General features: G+C 52.0%; 4 protein-coding genes and 1 non-coding gene across 5 annotated transcripts; 3 read left to right on the top strand and 2 right to left on the bottom strand.

Moving 5' to 3' along the window:
* On the top strand, window positions 1-73 carry COCSUDRAFT_t9. The gene has a single exon. It is a non-coding gene; the product is annotated as a tRNA-Ile (tRNA).
* A 507-nt stretch (window positions 74-580) lies between these two features.
* Window positions 581-2,233, top strand: COCSUDRAFT_55779 (hypothetical protein; the record flags this gene model as incomplete). Its single annotated transcript, XM_005652284.1, has 5 exons — window positions 581-688; window positions 925-1,077; window positions 1,412-1,444; window positions 1,644-1,743; window positions 2,109-2,233. The coding sequence occupies 5 exons, from the start codon at window positions 581-583 to the stop codon at window positions 2,231-2,233; spliced, it is 519 nt and encodes a 172-aa protein (XP_005652341.1).
* A 169-nt stretch (window positions 2,234-2,402) lies between these two features.
* COCSUDRAFT_55778 (hypothetical protein) lies at window positions 2,403-5,899 on the bottom strand (the record flags this gene model as incomplete). Its single annotated transcript, XM_005652283.1, has 7 exons — window positions 2,403-2,630; window positions 2,987-3,145; window positions 3,342-3,545; window positions 3,799-4,038; window positions 4,502-4,675; window positions 5,568-5,681; window positions 5,888-5,899. The coding sequence occupies 7 exons, from the start codon at window positions 5,897-5,899 to the stop codon at window positions 2,403-2,405; spliced, it is 1,131 nt and encodes a 376-aa protein (XP_005652340.1).
* A 1,344-nt stretch (window positions 5,900-7,243) lies between these two features.
* On the bottom strand, window positions 7,244-8,386 carry COCSUDRAFT_52274 (hypothetical protein). Its single transcript, XM_005652282.1, has 2 exons — window positions 8,231-8,386; window positions 7,244-8,006 (listed from the first exon to the last, which is right to left on the bottom strand). Exons 1-2 carry the CDS (start codon window positions 8,328-8,330, stop codon window positions 7,873-7,875), a joined length of 234 nt encoding a protein of 77 aa, XP_005652339.1. The 5' UTR covers window positions 8,331-8,386; the 3' UTR covers window positions 7,244-7,872.
* Window positions 8,387-13,420: 5,034 nt separating this feature from the next.
* On the top strand, window positions 13,421-22,342 carry COCSUDRAFT_26904 (hypothetical protein; the record flags this gene model as incomplete). Its single annotated transcript, XM_005652281.1, has 16 exons — window positions 13,421-13,901; window positions 14,051-14,100; window positions 14,317-14,384; window positions 14,833-15,029; window positions 15,603-15,712; window positions 16,075-16,236; window positions 16,624-16,710; window positions 17,024-17,185; window positions 17,616-17,738; window positions 18,089-18,318; window positions 18,673-18,883; window positions 19,922-20,095; window positions 20,510-20,647; window positions 21,175-21,329; window positions 21,692-21,791; window positions 22,109-22,342. Exons 1-16 carry the CDS (start codon window positions 13,745-13,747, stop codon window positions 22,340-22,342), a joined length of 2,358 nt encoding a protein of 785 aa, XP_005652338.1. The 5' UTR covers window positions 13,421-13,744.
* Window positions 22,343-23,847: the final 1,505 nt, after the last annotated feature.

The following is a 23,847-nucleotide window of genomic DNA, read 5'->3' as shown; positions in this document are numbered from 1 at the left end:
TCTCCCTTAACTCAGTCGGTAGAGTGTGGTGCTTATGACGCCAAGGTCGCGGGTTCGAGCCCCGCAGGGAGAACTTTTGGCAGATGACCCTTTTTTTGCATAGTTCATTTTGCACATCAAGAGTTGGCACGATCATTCAGCACGTACTATCAGACAAGAATTGAGATCACGGTTCCCCGTTGCACTTCTGGGTTTCCTCGAGTGACACTGATCTGCAGTCCTGCCCCAACCGATTGCCCTGCTTCTCTTTCTTGGATCTAAGGAAGGTTGGAAGGTCTTGTTGAAGGTAGATCAGTGAAAAATCTGACCAGGAGTTGTAGATATTTAAGGTCATCTTAGCAAGCATTGCACCACAATGAGAGGTTTCGGTTCTGTTTCCATTCGGTGCTGTGGTCCCCTGGGACCGAGGAGGCCACTGCGATGTGATGCCAGCAGAAATGCTTCGTCTAGTACATCAGCAAACGTGCAGGTAAGCAGCAGCTGCTTGGATCGGAGACTGCAGAAGACAGACCTGATTCTGGCCATTGAAACGCATTTTCATCTGTTATGTGTCTGCAAGCGCGCATTGAACACACGGTTGATGCAGCCAGGAGTGGGCAATGCAGTGCTGAAAGCAGCACTGACAACAGGCGCCCTGTCGCTAGCTGGAGACATTCTGGCCCAGTCTTTCGCACACCACCATGGGACGGTGTGAGCCTCAACCCTGCATGCAATGCCCGACTGTGCTGCACACAAGCATCTTGCGATCCTGAGGATTCAAGACATCATTGCATCAGACATTTGCTGCAGCTGGTTTTGTATCACATGCAGACCCGGACGTTTTCCCTTGACTGACAGATGCAATTCAGTTTGCTTGAATATAAGGGGACAATTGAGACGGGCAAGTGCCACATAATCTGAAAAGTGTAAGCTGACGGGATGCAGGGAGTGCCTGGGCAGAGCAAAGGGATTGATGCGGTGAGGGCTGCCCGCATGGGCAGCTTTGGCTTTGCTTTCTATGGCCCCTACCAGCACTATTGGTACAAGCACCTCGATAAATTGTTCCCCACAAAGAGCGTGCCGCACTTTGCCTCCAAGGTGCCCTTCAACAAACTTGCTGTTGCAAGCCGTGGTTGTCCCCTTAGTCTTTGTCGCGCTGTGCCTTCTGTCGCTGAAAAGCGCCCTGACACATTTCATGCATGCTATCTCGGGGGGCGGTATATATACTGAGCACCGTGCCCACAGTTGATTGGGTCTTGCTTGGATCTGGCGAGTCTATCAAGAAGTAGGATTTTGGCAGCCTTTACTGCAGCTTGTCTGCAGATGCACGTTGCTGCTGACAGGAAAAGCGTGTAGTAATAATAATAATAAATATCTCCCCAGCATCAATTTGGCGGAGATTGATAGAGGATGTGCTTTGTTGGATATGCAGGTCTTCTTGAACCAAGCTGCCCTCGGCCCTGTGGTGAGTCTGCTGATGCTAGCATCCCATGACTGCCTTGCGCCAAAGAATGCCATACGTGTGTCGCCATGAAGGAGTCTGCACTGTCTGATGGACACTTTCGGTATCAGACATGTTCACCTGTGTGACGCATCATAGGCATGGCAACAAGAGACTACGCTAGCGGATATTACAGTCAGTAATCTGGTGCACATGGGTTCAGGTGTTGAGCGCTGTGCTGCTGTGGAACTTTGCATTCACCAAGCAGCTGGAGAAGCTGCCGGAGAAAGTCAAGCGCGATTTTGTGCCAACCCTCATCAACGGTGAGACCTTCTGCCGTAACACATCACCCAGATGTGGAAGCATGCAGCCATTATTTTGATCTGCAGATCTCTCTTTTGACATTGGTGCCTCAATTTCCATAACATTCTTGTACAGCTCCTGGCTTCTCTCCAGAGACCAATTTAGTGTCTGTGAGCGTTCCGTTGATTGTATACTCAACTCAAGGAAGCAAAATCAACGTTTTGACAACTGTTGCAACTCTTTTAATGGCTGTGGGAGTGTGCATTGTCAAGACTTCTGGTCAGGTACTGTGTGCAAGTTCCAGGAGCAGATAGCCTGGAGATGCAAGTAATATGTCTTCAACAAATATGGTGAAAGCTGAGAAGATAGTTCTCCTGTGCTGTAGGGTGGAAGTTTTGGGTGCCAGCGTCCATGGTCAATTTCTACCTGGTGCCACTGCAATACCGGGTCCTCTACATGTCCACCTGTGGCCTCTTCTGGACCGGCTATTTATCCTACACATCTAACTGACTTACGCCTGAAATAAATGCAGCTTTTGCATTTATTTCAGGCTGGATCCGCATCTTGCCTCTGGGAGGAAAGGCGGAGTGATAATGCATCATATGAGATATTGACATGCAACCCATGTTTTGCAGAGTGCAAATGAAATGAATGAAGCATGCATTGATGACAATTGATGTCAATAGTTGACCGCCGGCTGTAAAGCATTTTCCTCAGCAGCCGCCGCGCTGTCAGAGCCCTCTTGCAGGGCCTTGAGCACAGCTTGGCATGCACTGGATTTCCCCGATGCACTTGTTTCTTCCACATGTTGTGAAAACACAAAAGCCCAGTCCTCCTTTGGTACACAGAAGCCGATCAAGAAGCAGCAAGCCCTCAAATGCTGCTGTGCACCCTCATCTTCGTAAGCCTGCGAGCAGCAAATGATAGTATTTACGGCCCTATCATCTCATTCTTACCATCTAGCAGGATTGAGTAAATATCTAAAACAGTCAACAGTACTCCTGGCTTGTCAATCTCTTTGCATGATGCGAGAACCAAATTCCGGTGTGCGTAATGCGATGGCAGCCATTGAGTACACGACAAGCAGAAGGATTGAAATCGAAATCTCACAAGTACACCAGGTATCGGGGCTTTATAAGCTAGTATAACAGCTATACAAGCTGAACAGAAGCCTCTCTCAATTCCTTCTCTCATATCACTGGCTGATCTTTTACTCATATGAGCAGCTTCTTTCCGATGTAGTTTCACTTGCAACAAGTTTACCTTGACCAGCAATGGCAGCAGCCTTTGCAGGTGGTCAGCAATCGTGCTCTCCCAGAACAGCAGGCACAACCGGAGCAACTTGGCGGCTTTAGTGCGCGGCCCCGGCGCCCATCCGAGCAAGTCCCCTGAGATACCGCTCAGCAGTTCTTCCAAATGAGCCTGCAACGAGCACAAATCAGGACTGCCTTGCATGCTTGCTGCTTGCCACTGAGCGTGGTTTCATGCTACCGATATGTATACGGCTGTGGTGGGTGGAAAGCATTAGTACAGGTGTTGCTCAACGTACCTGGTCCTTAGGACTGGAAAACTTGTAATAATAATAATAAAAATAATAATAATATCTAGAGGGCCCCACCTGAACCAGCATGCGGAATCCTGCGCTCGGTCTTGCCTTGAAAGGAGTAGTCAATTTTCCGGGGGCAATTGCTATTGCCGCATTTGAGCCTGCCTGCCCTTGGTGCGCGCATTCGCCATCGGCAGCAGTGCGCCAAAGCAGGCCGCCACAGCCGTGCGACGGCGTTGCCTCTTCCTCATCCGGCATGCTGTGAGGAGCTTTCTGCTGGAAGCACAGAACAATAAGTTCAGGCTTTCCTGCTAAAATTTTAAGTTTAAACTTGGCGCTGTGTATGCAATCCATGGTAGCTACCAGCAACACCAGCAGCACTGCAGAAAACGCTCACTGCCAAGAGACGTTGCTGCATATATGAAGTGAATGTTCCAATGCCTGGACTCAACTGTTTTGTTTTCACTTTTTGGATCGAAACACACCGGAAAAAGGGCATTACCAGGGCGGCTAACTCATGAGTATGTACCTCTAAGCGTGCTTGCATGTGCCGAACGCCGAGGCGCTCCAAGCATGCAACCGCGTCACCGGCGACGGCCGGTGAGTCATCGGCCAGGAGCGCCATTACGTAAGGGAAGAGCGCAGCCCGGTGGGCAGTCAGTGGATGCCCGTTGGGCAGCTCAGGGCTGCCCGCATGCGCGGCACAATCCTCTTTTGGCGGTGCATCCCCTAGCCAGGAGGCCAGCATCAACAAAAACGCTTGTCGCACCTGCATAAGACATACTGCAAAATGTCACCCCATATAGTAGCGGCATATACATGCACCATGCCCACGGTTGATATTTCTTCCTTGGATCTGGCGAGTCCAACAAGGGGTAGGTTAATGGCGGCCTTTACATGCAGCTTGTCTGCAGGACGCACCTTGCCTTTAATCAGGAAAATCGTATCATGATAATGATAACAAAAGATCAAAGCCGGCATTCAGGAAAGACTATCATGGCATGCACAGTGCATGCGCAATCGGGTCTGCCTTCTTTATGAAGTCAATATCGAACACGTGCACCAGAATTCCCAAAACCAACAGCTCTGTAATATGCATGGAATAAGAACAGAAATGCAGAGACATATTTTAAGATCTTGTAGTGGAAGTGCTGCAGGAAGGCACCTAGCCTTGGAAGACTGAAAAGGCGTGTAATGATACTTGAAAGATAATGCAAGAGTATCCACCGCACCGAGACAGCGCTGTCAGTTGCGAGATGCGCAAAGAAGTTGACTCGGCAGGAGGGCTGGTAGAAATCGGCAATGGGCACCGAGTGGGGTTCCGGGCAGGCCATGAGCTGCGGGATCATGGCTTGCCCGCCACAGGGAAGCACCCCTGTCAGAGCTGCAATGGCCGCTAGCCTCACCTGCAAAGTGAGACCAGAGACATTATTGCTATAAGTTACACTATGATAGACCTTTTTTTCATTTCTTATTTCATTTTCATTGTCATTTTCATTGCCATTTTCATATAAAATTATTATTGCATTCTAGAGGTCTTTCGGGAGCCACCTGAGGCTCATGCCTCCCTGTCTGTACGCGGAGCCACTGGCTGCCTGTCCTAAACTGGCATAGTATTCTGCGCTTTTGTTGTTTCCATTATCATTGTTACTACAGTACAATTGAAAGTATTATAAAGATTGTTATTACTATAGGTCGGCAAACCACAGCTAGAGGCCATAGGGCACACACGCAAGACATTTGCAGCCACGTCCATGGCGCCTAGAAAGTCTGCAGCCTAGTGGTGCTTAAAAATTTGTTCATGACATACATATATCTTGTGGCCATATCTGCTGTGTGTAGACGTTGCATTGCAGCAGTTGTCTAGGTCATGTGGAGAGCCCTCGCATGCATGCATGTGCAATTAAGGCCAGATGTCTGACTGGGCCGGACATCAACGGCACATCTCTGACCACTCTGCTACACAAAACTTGCATGGAATTCAGTCAAGACAACTACTGCCGAATGTGCTGTATGCACTCGCTCTCCAAGACTTGCATCTAGTCATACCAAGCATAATTTCTTTTATTCACACTGTTCTTCCAGCCCTCAGGGCTAGGTGCGTTGTGTACTAATAATTATTATCATTACGCGCTAGTTCCAGCCCTCAGGGCTAGGTGCGCGTGTACTAAGAATATGCCAGACATAAAAGGCAGCATGAGCGCCAAGAAGGGAGGAAGAGGTGTCTTGCGGTCAAATGAAGGTCAGTTTCAATGATGGTGTAATGGTTTTCCAAGGCAAGTTTTGAAGAGACAGCACCTTCTGCTGGCGGTGGGTTGTGAGGGGTGCCAGCATGGCGATCAGCTGTTCGCTGATGTGGCATAAGTCAGCGCCACTGTGGCAGCGCACCAGCGCAGAAACACACCTGCAGCCCTGCACACCAGCCAACTTCTCAAACTACTCAATAAATTAGAATTTCCATATTTGGGCCTTTAGGAGGAACATGGGCTGGATTCTGGACTAAGGATAGAGCAGGCATTAACTAAAGTCTAGCTCAGCTGCAGGCTTTTCATGTTGATCTGCACTGCTAGCTGAATTTTGCACACAGCAGTAAATTTGATTGGTTCAAGACTGCGCACCTGGATATTCATTTTGTGGTAGGGGTCCTTGCATGCGCGGCAGAGCATGGCAGTGATTTGATCGCTGTACTTTGGCAGCACCTGCACGGATTGAAATGTTTTGAAATTTTCCACTTGTAAGCCCAGTTTCCAAAAGATTGTTGCCAGCTGAGCTGAGTATGTGGCGGGTTTTGAAGGACTCCAAAGCGCCATGGCCCCGGCTGGCGGGGGGCGGTACAAATATTGAGCACCGTGCCCACGATTGATTGGGTCTTGCTTGGATCTGGCGAGTCCCAACAAGGGGTAGGAATTTGGCAGCCTTTGCACGCAGCTTGTCTGCAGACGCACCTTGCCTTCGGCAGGAAAAGCGTGTAATAGTATAATAGTAATAATGCGCCGGAAAGCAAGGTGATGGGGCCACTTGCCTCTACTGCCTGTTGGAGCACTAATTCAAGGATTTCAAAGACCCCGAGGAGCACTTCCTCGGATGGCTCTGCCTGACTCCTGGCCTCCAGAAGGGGCATCAATGAAAATAAGATTTCTCCCGCGGCAACGGGGTGTGCCTATCAATGCAACAGCAGGAAAAATACTTTCAGATGTTCAGACTCTGATTGGTTTCTAAAGAATTTTTCCAGCACTTGTTGGCACCACGTGGGTGTGTTGATCACACTAGCTGAGCTGCTCAGGAGATATTTGGACACCAGAAGGAGGGCTTTGAGTTGCTCGACCCCTGCTTCCCTGCTCCTTTCTGGGGGAGCTTGGAGCATTTGAGTCGCATTGTCGAAATTCGCAGATATCTCCACGCCCTCACTTGCAAAGGCTGGGACATCCTCGTGCCTGATTGTTGGGATGTCTACAACGCAATGCATTTCTAAGAAATCTTCACTGCAGCTTTAATCATGTTGAAAACGATCTCGAAGGCTGCAGATAATTTATCAAATGATGAGCGCTGATCAAGAGGCAGCGAAGCGTGGAGGGGCGGCAGATCTCTCTGTATGGAATTGTGAGAGTTGACGTTCGCAATTTGTTCGGGCAGCTGCAAACCTTGATCGAGACAATTGAACCGTAGGCGAAACCTGTAAATACGCTTTAAAAATGTTATGACAACATGAGCATCGCAGAAGAGTGGAACAGATCGAAATTTGCCTCGAATCAAGCACGTGCAGGAACGTTACAAGGTAACGCCTGACATTGTTCACAGTGCATGGGGTTTGCTGTTGAGATGCCAACATCAAGTGGGTGGCTGCCAGAATGAAAACTATGTTACTCTCAGCAGCCAAAACTGAGGTTCCCATTTAACGGGGCTCCTGCAAGATATGCTTCATAGCCCCATGTGTACGTAGGCAGTATGTGCATAATGACCTGTCGCCGGCCGCAGCCCACATAGAATTTTACATAATTGGCCCTTACTTTTACATGTTGACGCAAACAAAGCATCTCATTCTGCATCAATCATCTGCAGAAACAGTCCCTGAAGCAGAGCAAACAACCTTGACTTTGCTCCCAAGTTCCAGCTGAAGTACTACTGTGAAGTGGTGCAACATCCTAATGTTGCGAGCTGCTGCGCTGCTGCGCTACTGCACTACCTGGATTCATCTTCATAATTTGGCCAGGACTGACCAGGTCAAAGATGCTCCAGTGACCTCCGGATCAACGAAATTTGCCATATCACACTCAGCACATGAGTTCAACAGCTCTTCATACCCAGAGCCTGATTCCACAGCTCATGGCCAGGTTGGCCACAGGCAGCCTGCATCGTGAGCCAATGCGCACATGCAATAAGCACAAGTTATGCAGGTTTGCCCAGTCATTTGGGTTCCTGTTGCTGCACCAGCCCTGTTTGCAAGCTGTCAAGGCTTTCATGTCTTGACGTTTTAAAGCTGCCTGACAATCTTGGTCTTCAATCTGTGCACCTCTCGTCAGAGAAGCGTCACATTTCCCATTCTTACTATTCAAAGGTGTTCTGTGTGATCGATCAACAGGATCTGCTGCTACATTTGGGCTCGTCACTTTTTTGCGCTTCTGCCAAGCTCTGCTTTCAGCTGCTGCACGAAGTCGCCACCTACGTCCTCATCGTCCCAGTCTGCTTCCCACAGGGGGAGTTCGGGCTCTTTCTCTCCCTCTTGCACTCCCACTGGTTCTGCAGTACAATAAAAGCGTCAGCCAAGGATGCATACGCTCAAAACATCGAACTGGGAAAGCTATCTTTGTGCTGTCTCTTGTTGTTGCCTGGCAGACTCATTCAGTGCAGAAATAGTGCTTCATCCAATCATACTTAATGGTCAAACGCTAGAAGCTTTTCCAGTTTCAGAGCTGAAGGACGAAATCGAATGCAAGAGAAGAAATACATAAGAAAGTGCATACCATCTTTAAGGGCAAAGTCCTCGAAGAGATCCTCCTCTTCAATCGTTGTCGCCTCCACCTCAGGCGCCTTTTTCTTGGATGCGGCAGCCTTGTCTGTCATGCTGCAGATTTGCAATTTTTCAATTGGGAGTTTGGCGATGTGTGTGCAGCTTGTACAATAAAACGAAATGCACAATCGACGACCTTCAGACGATTCTTGAAGTGCAGTGATTCAGCAGTGAGCTGGCTGCCATGTCATTGCAAAGCACAAGCAAACATGCAAGTGGAATGCATATCCGTCTGCACTGGATGATCAGATTGCCATAACATCGTACTGCTTGAGCACAAAAGGGAACATCTGGTAACAGCCCTTCCAACATTATGTCATGCCATCTTGGTCGAGTCACCCTCAATGCAGTCTCCACAAGCCAAACTGCTTTGAGTCACACCCGGGTCTGCCGCATCAAGACGCCAGCACGGCCGCATGATGCAGTGGCAGGGCATGGCATGCACAGAGTGCGTGATGGCCAGCCCTTGCACGGCCGCCACAAGCGCTGCTGTCGAGCCCCACGAGCTGGATGGGGAATGTGCCCATGTGCACGCGTTGCTCCCCTGGGCTGTGACATGCGCGCAGCAGATTGCACCGGAGACCGTGCGACCCGAACTCTGCCCTGATGCTCGCTGAGCTTGATGACCTTCACCGCATCTGGCTCGTCCACGTACTGCAGCAGAATGCGCCCCAGCTCCAGCTCCAGCAGCACATTGACAAAGACCACCTGTTGAGCACCACATGCCTCAATAGTCTACCCGGTCGCAAGCCTTGCTGAATGGCATTATGTCATCAAGGCAGGCTGCAGAAAGTCCGACAGCCTTAGATGCAGATAGAAGCAGCCAAGAAGACAAGGCCATGTGATGATTCCCACAAGTCAGGCCTGGGCGTCTGTAGCAGTAATGAACGAGGTGCACATGGCTGGTATTTCTCGCATTAGGGAAGCGAGTCGCATAAACAACATTGCATACCTTGTCAGGGCGCTCTTCTGGCCAGGACGCAAAGTTCTCCATTGCCTCCTTCAGCTCTGCAAGAGTCTGCGCCTGGCCGCCTTCCAAGGGCGGCGGAGCATCGTTCGGGGGGCGGTTGTGTGGCCGCTTGGGGCGCTGCAGGTTCACAGCAAACACCTGGCAGCTGTGTTGGTCGCGATATTTCATGCTGCGCTGTACATGATCCTTCAGAGCCGCAGCTGAGGCTGCCGAGCTGAGCTCATAGCCGGTGCTGTATTGACCATTGCCAACATACAGATCCAGCCGCCTGCGCTTGTCAGCCTCTGTTGCACCCGGATAGTCGCTGCCGCTGCTGCCCCGCGCCACAGCTGGCAAGCCAATGCTGCTTGCTGACTCCGTCGCGCCAGCACCCTTGCTGCTCCGGCTGTCAAATGGCGCGTTGATCATGCTTGAGCTGCTGCTGCTGCTGCTGCTGCTGCTGCTGCGAGCTGCTGGGGCTTGGTACAATGTGTTGCGCACCTCCACTGCCAGCTTAAGGTCGCTGAAGTCAGTGTCGGTTAATAATACAGCGCTGCGAAGAACAAGGTGTAGGCCCCGGCTCAGCTCATGCTGCAATGCCCACTCCAGCACTTGCTGGTCATCAGCTGTCCAGACCTTCACCTGTAGCAGCCTGCTGCTCTGGAACTGGCCCAAGCCATTCTCCAGAAGGTACTGCCCTAGTTCTCTGCCCACAAATCTTGCCATGCAAAAATGAGCTCTTCCATTGCTATGCGGCGTTTGAGCCTTGCTTCAAGGCTCATGGCTAACAGTCAGGCAGGCGAGGGGTATGGATGATGTAATGGTCATTGAAGCAACCACAAGGACTGTATAAATATAATTATAAGCTAAATGCAGAATGACGCATGCGTTTAAAAGGAATGGCAAAATTACCGAGCGGTAGGCTCTGTCGGCGGCGTTAGTAGCTGTGGCGGGTCCTGAATGGAATCGAGAGCAGCGTTGAGCATGGCCGCAGCCAGCAGGGGGGAGGAGACCTCCAAGTAATGGTTGCCCGCCACACCCTCGAGGCGGACCACGCCGTCGCAGAGCAGTTCGTATTCGGCGTTGGAGAGGCTGTCAGGACCAGGCACTGCATGGCGCCCTGCAAGCCAATACTCGAGATTGAGCCAGAGCACACTGCCAATTACATTTGCCAACACGGCTGGGTGGCACTGCCATGAATGGGAGCATGTGCGCATCAAAGGAATTAATTTTGCACAAGAGTGTTAAGCTGTGATTTTGAAGACTACATCTCTGATTGGACATGAAGACTCTGTAGGACAGCAAGGCATGATCCAGATGTGTACGGAAACCTTCCTTGGCAACTCTTGACATCTGGCCTGTGGGCTGCAGCTTGCAGGGCTCACCAGTCAGCAGGAGGTTCTGGACGATCGCCTCCATGATCGGATCAGAAGCATCCACAGCACTCATCATCCGGTCGTATGCTGTCATTGCTCCTCGTGTCAGGCGCTTGGCGTCATGCATCAGGGACTTCTCCCAAACTGAAAGCTTGCAAACTTCCAGGGTGCTAAAATACTCGTTGTCCAGCTGCAACAACAGAGATGGCGCAACTGAGATTGTGAAACCACTACTCGCATTGCAGGTGTCTAGGAGAACTCACAGCGCTGACAAACACCCTCGAGGGGCCACAATCAACAACCCTTAGAGGAGGCACGCTTCTTCAAACCTTTGACACCAAGTGCTGGACACCGCCTTGATCATGACTAAAGGGGAGATACACCAAATCGTGCAATCGGGGGGCTCCACCCAACAAGACATACCTCTCCCAGACACATCCCCGTGAGGCCCTTTGCTCCCTCTGTATGGCTCCAGAGCGAGTACGCCCAGTCCTCGGTGGAGTCAACTACCAAACCATTGCGCGCTGCAATGATCTGTCGGAAGAGCTCACCAACCTCGGTGAGAGAGAAGCGGGACGGAGATCGTCCTCTTGTCTGCAACGCATGCGCCCACCGGTGAGCCCTGCCATATTGCTGACCTGGCTTGCAGTGTGCAGAGAGGACAGCGCTGATACAAATGCGCTGGCAATGCATCTGAAGGCAATGCACCAATACAAACCCTGGGAGGCTGTTGCACACCAAAGCAGTGCTTCAGAGGGAAAGCAAGGATCAAGACCAGCAACATGCAGGTAGGTGGCGGGTCCTCACCACTAGGAACTTGGACCACTCGATGCCATCCAGGGCATTGAGTACGGCCTCGTTCATGCGCGGCGTGCCCACCAGCAGCTGGCCACACAGCCTGCCACAAAGGACACCATACAAAAATTTGTTACACATTCTGTGCAAAGCTGGATCGCAAACACAAAAGAATTATGCTGCGCCGACAAATGTCAAGAAATGCTGAGCTGTGGAACGTCGAGACGACTCTGTCAAATGCATGCTGGGCAGGTAAATCATCACGCATGCTAAATTTTTACCTGATGTCTAGGTCTTGCGACAGCACACGTACACGCATCAGCCAATCTGAGAAGAGTTCAGGCAGCTTGCGTATAGTATCGCACTCGTCAAAGATCAGAGCCACCCGTGGCCCTGTGGGTTGCTCCAAGAAGCCATGGAAGGCCTCGTAACAGCTCTCATCTTGCGCTCGGGCGATGCGCAGCTTGCGTACCACCTCCCGCCAGATGGGCTCTGAATCTTTCGCTGATGAGTTTATTGCATTCCTTGCAGGGGGACCCAGGTCCACATACACGACCTGCGCAAGCAGCCAATCGACCAGCCTTAAACAGGCTTGAGAGAATCACATGCACCTCAGCAGCTCAAAGACGGATTGCATCAACAATGCAATGTTGTGCACACAAATCTGTTGTCTCGGCTGGACAAGACAAGAAGCCAGCATGTGTCGCACCTGGATGCCGTCGTCGCACAGACGTCGGCGTACTGCGAATGCGTCTGTGGTCTTCCCCGATTGACGAGGCGCTGTGTACAGCAAGACTCTCCTAGCCCTTAGCTGCTTGGCTAGGCTGTCCACATTAGCGCTCTCCACATAGAAGTTATCCTCTGGATTTGCGGCAAGGGTCGCGACAAAACGCTCTTGACCTGCACCACAGGCCTCCTCATCTGGACGGCAGGCGCTAGACTCCATCCGTAAGCAAGCAGGAGAGCAGGTACAGAATGCGGTGTCACATCTTCACCTATTGCCTTGTCAAACACAGCAGCCAGAGCAGGCTGGAGCCAGACTTTCAGCTCTAACAAGCCATGTGCCGTTACAGCCTTCTTTTAGCTGCTTTTGCAAGAAGCAAAAGTGAAAACGGTGCGTTTGGGACTTTGCAGCTGACCCAGAATTTTGTTAAATTTCAGAGGAGTGTACCCTGTACCTGCAAGCATGGAATGCAAAATCTTCCTCTCTGCCAGGCGCTCCTTTTCTACGTGCACCAGCTGCTCCCATCGCCTACCCAGTTCGGCTTCTTGCCGAGCGTCATTGTAGTCGCTCAGGCGGCAGTGACCTCGGCAGTCAGAATAGGGCTCTCCTGGTCTAGCTGCTCTAGCCGCCTGATGAGATTATCCAACCTGCACAAGCAGCAGGTCGTCCCTTGCAAGCTAAGACTAAACACTCTGAGAGCACCGCTCAAGGCTACCTGGCAGATCAGCATGAGGGTGAGGCTGAAAAGAGCATGAGCTTGTATCAAGAGCAGTGTTGCAAAGAAAATTTTCTGGCCTCATGAGGGGAATCTTCATAATTATGCATGGCCAGATTTTGCAGGCTTCTCCTCCTGGATGCTGCAATTCCGTACAATCTTTGATGTTCGATGAAACCATATTTTAGAAGCCATATTGGCATAGTGGTCGCCTCAGAATTGGCCAGGCAAAGCCGCTCCACTCAATTGGAAAACAACAAAGTAACCTTGCTTAATTTAATTAGAACGTATCGGACAGCTGCACATTGGAAACCCGTGAAAAGGTCGAGGTTGGCTGAAGGGATGTTCACCAGTTGGCGTAAGTTAAACTTTGCGGTGCAGCTGTGAATTACTCCGTATCAGTCGCTGACGGAGAAGCTGTTGACTTGCGTCGAACAGAAATGTTGATGGCGATCAGAGCTGAAAGTGGTGGCTGTCTCAGAGATTTTCTGTCCAGTAGACCGATCGTATTCCACACCCTTTCACGCCCCTTGCTGGTACCCAGGCGTTTGATGTCAGAGATGCGAAATTTAAAAAAGGACTGGCATTCAGATGTGCGGAATGTCGTTGTCTGAGGCAGATGACCAATAAGCATGCTTGATCACGCTTTCATCTAAAACGACGTGTACCCAGAGCTCAGCTTGATCATCTTGCTGTCTGGTGCTTCCTCCCTGAACAATCAATGATTTTTTGCACCTGAAGAGACAACAGATTTTTTCCAGAAGTAAGGACGATCTTCTGCAGTTCGATGTGATTTCCAGACGATGTAGCTGAAACTCTCCTGAACATGTAGAGGCTATGGAACAGCGCTGTTGGCAAGCTAACCTTGTCACACATACAAGGGACCTCTGAAAGGTCAGGGACATCACATGGCTGCCACGGAGGGCACTGGTGTCCAGCCTAGAGCTTCCACCTCAACATCACCAGGCACAAATGTCATCGTCTCATCTGGGAGCGTCCAGCAGGATGCCTTCGACAGTGACGACTTTGATGCCGTGGCATACATCAATGAGATGTTCCCAACAGGTTTGAACTCCATCTAGCAGTGCTTCGAAAGCGCTCTGCACCCAGCCCTGCATGTGTCTTTCAAGTTTTTTTTACAGCAACACAACGATTGTGAAGGGCAAGAATGGCATTGTGCGCAAACCTGACGAGAAAGGTTCTGGACCTTGCAGAAAATAGCCTTGGTGGCTTGGACCCCCTCATCGGCAACTTGAAGCAGAAGGTGCGACATACATGCAGAAGAATTTATTGTGCTCTGGTCTCTTCCATGCATGCTGCGCACTTGCTTCATGTTGAACAGGCAGTGAGGCCTCAACTGTGCCTGAGAAAGCAGTCATCAATTAATTCTCTAGAACAAGGAACGCCATGCATGCATTGAGGGTGTAATAGATAATCACTTGCCTCTTGTGACGCTCCCCCTGGCTTGATATCCTTGCAGATCAGGAAAGTGGACCAGGAGATCCTTGTAGCTGTGCGCCAGCAGAGCAGCTCTGGCAGCCGCGCAAGGTACAGCCCACCCTCCTGCGCTCTTCTCACCTTCCACATTTTCACCTTCTTGCTCTATCTTGCTTGCCTCAACTTCGGCCATCTCTCAAAGCCACTCCTTTGTGCATTTGCATCATCCTTATGGCGTCAGATTGTTGTGCACAAGGCCAGAGCTGCCCAAATGTTGACGGGCAGCTTTGAGGACGCAAGGAACTGAGCATTGGCCCGACCAAAGTAGCATGCTAGCATAGTGGGATGCACACATGGTAATAGCACTATATCTGTGTTTCACCAAATGGCCTTGAAGTCATTCATTGCATGCTGTTACTGCCAAGAGGCAAGGTGCGTCCTGCTGGCGAGCTGCAGGACGCCAAGGCTCCTACCCCTTGATGGACTCGCCAGATGCAAGCAAGACCCAATTCAGACGGTAAATTCGGACAAGTTGAATGCAATGCATGCATGCGCGCAGGCAGGATCTAACGGCGGCGAAGGCGGCGATCGAGGAGCTGTTTGGCAAGATCGGGGAAATTCGGCGCAAGGCGGAGGCCAGCGAGGTGATGGTGCAGGAGATTTGCAGGGACATCCGCAAGCTGGACTTTGCCAAGACCCACCTCACTCACACCATCACCGCCCTGCGCCGACTGGCCATGCTCGTCAACGCAGTGGGTGCGCCTCCAATGCCACCTGCATTGCTATTACTCTGTGGTTGACACCCTCCCGGTGGTGCATGCTTTCTGTCTGCCCTGCCATTATCATGCAGAAGCGTTCTGGCTGGTGTCAGTGCCGAAGAAGCCTCTCCTGTCGCTGGAACAAGGGCAGCCATGCTTGTCAACGCAGTGGGTGCGCATCCCCTGCCATATCCTGTGGTCCGTTCTCTGTGGGTCATGGTTGGATGTGTCGCCACTTGTAGAGCACTATTTGTGCGCTGCACAGTTACAGGCTGCTCCTGTATTGCTGCAACTTCTTTGTGGTGAGAGGCCTCTTGTGTTGGCCTGATCCAATGGGTCCTGCTGTGGCAGGCAGATGCAATTTGTGCTTCTTGTGCGATCTGCAGAAGGCCTACGTCATTTTGCATGCGTTTGAAGGCTCTGCCCTGGTTGGTGCTAAACCCTGGGACAGAGGTATAGCGCAGTTGAAAGTTGGCAACTCTAAATTGCCCTATAAGTGCTCGTCAGCTTCCGGGGAAAAGGGGTTTAGAGGGTGTGTCCTGGGCTCATTTTGTGCCTGGTCCATGCGCAGATCAGCTGCAGCGGGCAGTGGAGAGGGGCGAGTACGCGGAAGCTGCGCGGCTGCTGGAAGCCGTCCAGCAGCTGGCCGCCCACTTCGCCTCCTTTGGCTCCGTTCCCAAGGTGCTCCCCATGTCTTTTCAAAACACTCATATTATCTAATTTATTCCATTGCATGGTCACCGACAGTAAATGTACAAAATTACCGGCCCTGAAATAGACATTGGAAGCTGCCCCAGTCAAAGCAACATTCACGTGCTCCGCTCGGTGTGGAAATATACTTCAGCGTGGTTTTCTGTCACCTTTAAATTCAAAGTTATGGGATAGGGCAGCCAAGGGGGCAGGTGAACGGGCAAAGATGTGCAATCGAATGTTGTGTTAACTGTGAGATCGGGACCAGAGTACAGAGCATATGCCACAAAGCCACGGTTGGCTTCACTATGTTCCAGCTGCCACAGCCTGATTGGCTCTCATGTACATGCCAGGTGGCGGAGCTGAGTGGGCGCGTAAGCGCGCTGCAGATGAGCCTGCAGCTGTCGGCGATGCGCGAGTTTGAGCTGCTGGGCACGGGCGAAGACAAGCCCAACCCGCTGCTGCTCGAGCGCCTGCGCGCCTGCTGCCTCGTCATCGACGTCCTTGGGTTCAAGGCACAGCTTTCTAGCCTTTGTCTGTCCCTGAAGACTAAACATGCATGTGTGATTCAGTATTGCCCTGAGCGCGTGTGCCTAGGCTTCAAGGCAGCCTAGCAGTCCGTTTTGCCCATTTTCTATCCTTATGCCTGCATGTGCTATTGTGGGACTGGTGCATATTCCTGATCTTGCCACCTGAGTTGTAGATTTCCCAGGCCCTCCGGTTCCCCACGGCGCAGCCCTTATATGCCACCACTATAACTTCAAGTGTCAAAAGCAGCAGGGTGAATGCTTGCAGCAGCGTGGATGAAACCACTTTGCGGCAAACAACATTCAGAGCGTGCCTTATCAACACAGGCTTATTCTCAGTGGAACCTGACTGGATCCTGCTGTTATATTGCGCAGGCGCGGGAGGAGTTGATAGAGAGCGTGTGCCACAAGGAGGTCGGCGTCTACCAGCAGATTTTCAGCACCACCGGCGAAACAGCGCAGGTGACTTCATTCACCCATCTCACCCTTCATGGACCCTTCCTTAAGCTCACCATTGCATTGTTCCTACATTGCCGCTTGCACTGCCTTTATGTTTGCATTGTATCTCGGGCAAGACAAACGATGCAAACTTTTGAATCAGGCCCCCTCCCTCAACCCTTCGCCGTTATGATTATGATCGCATACATCTTCACCACTCTCTTGTTTGGACGGCGCATATTGCTATGGCTAGCTATTACAATTGCCATGTCCCCTTCCCTAAAATCTTTCCCCCTTCACCTGTTCACACGTAACAAATATTCCCTGAACGGCGCAGATCGAGCGCACAGAGCGGCGGTACGGCTGGCTGCGGCGGCGGCTACGGGCCAAGGCGGAGATCTGGGCAATATTCCCCGAGTCCTGGCGCCTGCCGCAGCGCATGTGCCTGCAGTTTGCGCAGGTCACCCGCGCACACCTCGCAGAAATCCTTGACAACAAGGTGCGAGCCTACTACCTCGTCTCTGCCCTTCTGTTGCCTACCCGTGCGGTCGTTGGTGCAACTCGACCTGTCTAGCGGGGCACGCCGCCTTCCAGTTCTGGGGAGCTAAGGATCGACATGCAGGCAACTATGCTGCCGAGTAGCTCAGCAAGAGAGCACACTAGCGCGTCCTTACACTTCACCCATTGTGTGGAGGACTCGTAAATTCCATGGTATTGACAGTCAAGGGAGCAAGCTCAGAGCCGCCGTCCGCAGCAGCAATCAACCTGTTGGATGTGTTTCGGTTGGATGGCTCTGGACCATCTGGTGGTTGCTGGGAAGAATATCACTTCCCAGTACAGCAGAGCTTCAAGCCTGGTGGCAACCCGGGTGGCTTCTTTTGCGGTGCATATTGTACACTTCTCACGGGTGGCCATGATGTGATGTACAGGCGGCAGAGCTGTCGAACAGTGTGGAGGCGCTGCTGGTTGCGGTAAAGGCGACCAACGATTTCGAGCAGGAGATGGCCAAACGCTTCGGCGGCGGCGGCAGCGGCGACTCAGTTGCAGACGAGGTGCGGCTGGTCTTTTGTGCTTATTGTCAATTCCTTTCAAGTGCCCAATCTCTAACTCTGTGATGGGTCGACAAAGGGGCAATCTTTAAGACTCTGAAGTCCGCCATTGCCCCCAGAAACCCTTCACTCGCACTTAGACCAGAACTTTCAGGAGTGTAGTTCCTTGAAGGAGAAAGTGTCCCAAGGGTGCGTTATTGTAATCCACTGGACCCTAAGCTGCCAGCTTCACCTACTAAATATGAAAGCACGTGGTAGAAAAGGCAGGATGCAAAGACAGGCCTGGCTTGGTCACTTACTGACCCCTTGGCATGCTGCTAGAGGTCATCTAATTACTAAAGGCCATGCTGCAGGACGAGGAGCGGAGTGAGGGCTACGAGGGGGACGATCACAGCCCGGCCAGCCGGGTGCGCCAGCGCTACGAGCGCATGTTCAAGGAGCGCGAAGCCGGCGGGGGCGGAGGGGATGCCTCGTCCGAGGACGAGGCCGCCCGGGCCGCGGCCGCCGCGCGCGACGCCGCCAACGCCGGCGCCCGCACCGCCTTCCACGGCGCCATCTCTTCGGTCTTCACCAAGCATTTGAGGTGGGCGCTTCTGCTGGCATTGAGACAAAACACTCACCGTGGGGAAAGTAGTAAAATTAGTCAGTGTTATTTAAGATTTAGGCTGTCGTATATAGTCAGAACAATGGTACACCGAAAATTTGCGCAGCGCTGTGTCAATAGCGCGCAAACATGCTGTGCCGTCGACGACTTCCATGCTCTGCAAAATGCAGCAAGGCATCTCCATCAAGACACAAGTTGCCCGGCACAGTTTATCGTTTGGGCTCGTGCTCAGCAAAAGCCTTCCAAACGCATGCAATCTCGAGCTCTCAAAAGTTCCCCCGCTTCTCAAACAAGAGCAAATGGTAATCATAGTGCATATGCAAACGCATGCAGGGTGTACATAGAGGCGGAGGAGAAGGGGCTGCGCGAGACGCTGGAGGCGCTGATCCGTGAGGAGAGCTGGAAGCCGATGGAGGACGCGGCGCAGACCAACGTGCTGCGCTCTGCTAGCGAGCTGTTTGGCGTGATCAAGAAGTCGCTGCACCGGTGCGCGCGCTTCGTCAGCCGCGGGGAACCCATGCTGCATCTCATGGGCGCCTTCCAGGTGGGGACTATTTTTCGAGTACTCATCCGGGGCAGGGAGCGCATGCATGTATATGATGAGTGACTGATAGGCTGCAGACTAATGAAGGCCCAGCAGATGTGGCTGCAGACGCCCTGCGTGTATGCCCTATGGCCTCTGGCTTTGGGTTTGCCGACCTATAATAATAATAATAATAATAATAATCTAACACTGGACTTGGCGCATTTGAAGGATTGCAAACTTTGCATCATGGCCTGAGAGAACTCTGTAAAGCGCCTCTGTTATGGTTTGGGCATATATGAAGTTGTTTAAGCGGTGCACTTCTGTACTTTGGAGGGAAACTTCGGTCACAATCTGGCGTCCCTGTCTGCATTCTAGTGATTGCCTTGGCAGATGGCACTTTTTGGCGTGTAGGTGTGATTGGGAGTGTGTCAAGGTTGGCATTGGGTTTGTCTGTCATGTCGGCCCTGATGCTCTATCGAGCGATGTATTCATTGCGATTGCGGGATGCGCACCTGCAGTTGCATTAACAAGCATGCTGACGGGGAGCCCGTACTGAGCTTTTCGGTGCTTGCCACACTGGCCTCTATGGAATGTTCACTGCAATATCACCACCTCAACAGGCATGAGGTCTGATGAAAGTTGCTTGCCGTGATGTTTTTCTGTTGTGCCCGTGCAGCGTGTGCTGCAGCAGTATGCGGCGCGGCTGGTTGCTCGGCTGCCCAAGACCGCGGCGGGCGGCACCACCGGGCAGGCAAGCACTCCGCCGCTGCTTCGCTTGTCTCTAAGACTCCCTCAGCATTCAGAGGATTGCCTCCCTCATGCGTCTGTCCCGCTCTACAATGACTGAATCTCACAGCCCCTCATTGCAACTCAGTGCTTGGCCGCAAACTCCTTTTAAACCCCGATTTTCAATATGTTGTCATCCAGTCGTATGTGCTAGATCACTTCCCGGGTGGGGCAGCCCATTAGGGTATGTATGGCAGGGATGTAGAAACGTCGGGCGATGCTTGGCCACAGCCTTTCCTGTAAAGATTTGCAAGGGGGGATCATGACCAGAGACTACTGCGCATGCAGGCGGGTGCAGGCACGCAGGACTGGTACATAAAGCTGAATGACGAGGATGTTGTGGTGGTGTGCACAATCATAGCCACGGCCGAGTACTGCATCGAGGTCGTCGGCGCGCTCGGCCGCTCCGTCGCCAAAACCATCGACCCGCCCTTCGGCAACAAGGTGCGCACTTGGACCTCGTTTATGCAGTAGTGACTGGGGGGACGCATGGCATGTAATGTGTTGTTGAGCCTTCCTTCGAGAACACTGTGTGCGCACATAAGGCGGGCGGTGTGGTGAATTCCTAGAATAACCCAAGCACTTTTGTGGCAAAAGCATCTGCCAGCCCCGAGTACGCTCGCTCCACACCAGACAGGACACAGGAAGCGGGGCTTGCAGCTCGACATCGTTTCATTATATCGGACACATGGGCACTCTGCTTTCTGCATGCGCAGCTCACTGCACTGCTTCTGACGTCCATGATGTTCTTGCCTTCCTGCACGCACAGGCAATTTGCCAGGATCCCTTCTGATTGCACCAGCAATCACTCTACTGACTCTGACTCTGACTTTGATTTGTATTCTATGTTTGGCCCAGGTGAGCGTGGCGGAGGAGGAGGATGAGTTCCAGCTGGTGGTCACGGCCTGCCTCTCCGTCCTCATCCTAGGCTGCGAAACCAAGCTCGACGCCGCCCTGCTCACCATGACGCGCATGCCCTGGGCCTCCCTTGAAGCGGTGGGCAACTCTTGCCCCTCCCGATCAAGCACCCAGCAGTGGCGCTCTGAAGACCTGCTTGGGTTGGGCTGCACACGCATTGTTGTCATGCAGTGCGCCCTAAGGCCTCTGACAACCTAATGGTCCTCATGGCTTCCTCATTATTGCTGTCAGAATACCGCGTCAATAGTCAAGTGTCTCGACGGCATCCTTTCAAAATTCGCATGGAATTCAGGGCACCTTACTCACTATATTAACACGTACCAGAGTATTATTGTCCTGGCTGCTTGCGTTGCATTAAACCAATTTTTCTGTACCATGCAAATGCTCTTGAAGCCCTCTGGAATTTGCAAGCCGCCTTTGACGTGCATCAATTCTTTGTTGGGACCTTGTCAAGGGTCGTGGGTTCATGCTCATGTCAAGGCCCTTTAATGCCTCCACAATGCTGCATTGCTGCATTATCAATGCTTGCTGCAATGCTCTGCTGGACATGCGTTCCTTCCCAAGAGGAGTGCGGTAGAAACCTCACAGTGCCGGTCGCTCTGCAGGTGGGAGACCAGAGTGATTTTGTTACGATGTTCAGCCGCGTCTTAGCCGAGACGGCGCCGCGCGTGGGCCCGGCTCTGAGCGCGCTGCACTTCCGCTACTTCTGTGACAAGCTCGCTGTCTCCTTCTGCCCGCGCTTCATCGAGTACATCTTCAGGTGGGTGTTGAGAATGAAGGGAATGTTCTTCAAATTCTCACCTTCAGAGTCAGCGGGCTGCATCACACAATATGTTATTTGTTGGATGCACCTGTTGCTGGGAAATTCTAGACATGTAAAGCAGCTTTTGGCACCAATGTGCTTCTTGAAATCTGTGACACAGCAGCCCACGATTTTGAGGGAGATCTCCCTGAAGCATATATGTGAATGTGTTGTGCCTGGAGAGGCAGGATGCACTTGTGCACTGACAAGCAGTGCAATCTGGTTGCGCTTGCAATTCGCATGCTTTCTGCCAGGACTGCCGGAGTGTACCCCTTTCTATTTGTCAAACGTGAACGGAGGTGATTGGTGGTGATGCACAGGTGCCGGAAGGTGAGCGAAGCTGGCAGCCAGCAGCTGCTTCTAGACACCCAAGCCATCAAGGCCCTGCTCCTTGACTTCCCCTCCGCAGGTCAATTCTCTGTCTATTCCCTTGCATGCCTGCAGTGCTCAACAAGGTAATCGCGATCAGAGCTTGGTGTTACACAAGGCGTATGTGTAGCTCAAAGCTCTTGGACGAGGCAGCGCAACTTAAATATAATGCTCCATGCCTCTCTTTGGGAAACTTCAGACCTGCGCTTAATTGCATGCATAGCGTGAGAAGGGTATAGACCCGAAGCTGACAGTTGCGAGCGCGCATTTGCAGCCAACTTGGGCGAGTCATGCTTGCATTGCAACAAGGGGAAAGTCTGATCGAACTGACAGTTGCGAGTGCAAAATTTGCAGGCAAGCCGGACGAGGCGGTGCATGCAAGCTTCTCGGGGCACGTGGCGCGCGAAATGGGCAAGGCGGAGGCGCTGCTCAAAGTCATCGGCAGCCGCCCAGAGAATCTGGTTGACAACTTCTTCACCCTCATGCCCTCCGGATCCCCAGCAGACTTCCAGCGCATCCTTGAGCTCAAGGTGGCACGTTTACCTGCTCAAATGCTCCAGTGTTGCCAAAAAATGCCTTGCAATCAATTGCCTATCGGGTAGCTTGACACCTTGAGTACCACGCGCATTCAAAAGCTTCTTGCGATCCTATTTTTGCCCAGAAGTACTGTCTTCTGATCTGATAGAAGTGCATGCTCTTGCCTTTCATGCAGGAAGAGACAAAGCCATCCACTGGGTTGGCGCCCTATAGCTTTGCCGGTAGGAAAGATGCGCACTGAAAGGAAGATACTGCTCAAGGGATCGGAGTTCAGGAATTCTGACAGAGTCTTGTGCAACTGGGGGCCAGGTCATGCGGCGCAACGAGCAGCAGACGGCAACGGACCTCTTCAACAAGCGCATCGGCCGCCCCGGGCCAGCCGCCGCCTACGTGCGCTCCGCCGTCCCGGCACCGGCGGCGCCGGCGGTTGCAGCCGCGCAGATGGCGGCCCCGGCTCCGGCCGCCGCCGCGCCGCGGTACGTCCCCTCGGTGGCGCCCATGCCGGCCCCGGCCCCGGCCGCCGTTCCGGCTGCGGCTGCTGCGGCCGCCTATGCGGCTGCGCGGCCAAGCGTCGCTGGTCGCTCGCAGGCAACCACCACGCAGGAGTTTGTGTCACGCTTCAGGTAAGCGCTGCTGCTGCTGTGTGGGATCCTTACTATAATTGAAGCCAAAAGATGTACTAACCTTTTTATATCCTAAGTGCTGAAACACTCCCTAGCTGTATTTGCCTTGGTGCAGCTGCACTCGTTAACATTTCTGGAATCCACGAGGGCAACAGTTGCAGCGCCTGATAGCTCACCGTGCCAAAATAGGTAAGAAATTCAGCATCCAAGATGCTTGAAAAAATGTATTCTGGCCTGGCCAGGTTTGGCGGCAGCACGGCAGCAGCACGGTCCAGCGCAGCAGCAGCTGGAGAGAAGATGAGAGAAACCATGGCGGGCTCCTTGGCTGCCATGAAGAACCTGAACCTTGGATTTTCCAGGAACCCCCGTGAATGACAAGATACCATGAAAGTTGCAATAAGACTTCGTGAAGGTTCTGTAGCATTGCCCTAGTCATTGGTGCACGAGTGCCTGATGTCATTGATGCTTGCGGCATGTTACTGTGTTGGCTGTGCGAGGCATCCCCCTGTATTTGGATCAAGATGACTGAAAGTAACAGCGAGGAGCTATAATGAATGCATGCTGTGAGAAAATTTCTGTAAGCTGCAGAGCAAACCATAGTCAATACCATTGTCTGGTGAATGTCATCACTGAGTTTCCAGCTCATGTGGAAAAGGACCCTGTCTTACAATTGCTGGCACAAACGAACCTTTGCATGTCGTCTTCCTAAGCACATTGACGAATGCAATAAAAAGATTGGCCATAGCTATGACAAGATGAATTTCAGTTAATAATTAAGTTAGTAAGATCCCATAATGTACCTGCACATGCATGTTCTCTCTCAGCTCTCTCAGTACCACAATTTGTCCACAAGCAACCTTGTCACACCCCTCAATATTGAAAGATCGTGCCTTGATTCCATAAATGTCAATTTCAATTGATATACCTGTAGCTACCAACATGTTTAC

This window comes from Coccomyxa subellipsoidea (genome assembly GCF_000258705.1).
Source record: "Coccomyxa subellipsoidea C-169, whole genome shotgun sequence".
In the NCBI taxonomy this organism is placed as follows: Eukaryota; Viridiplantae; Chlorophyta; class Trebouxiophyceae; family Coccomyxaceae; genus Coccomyxa; species Coccomyxa subellipsoidea.
Note: the sequence above shows the minus strand (reverse complement) of the source record. Positions and strands in the feature narration are given on the sequence as shown.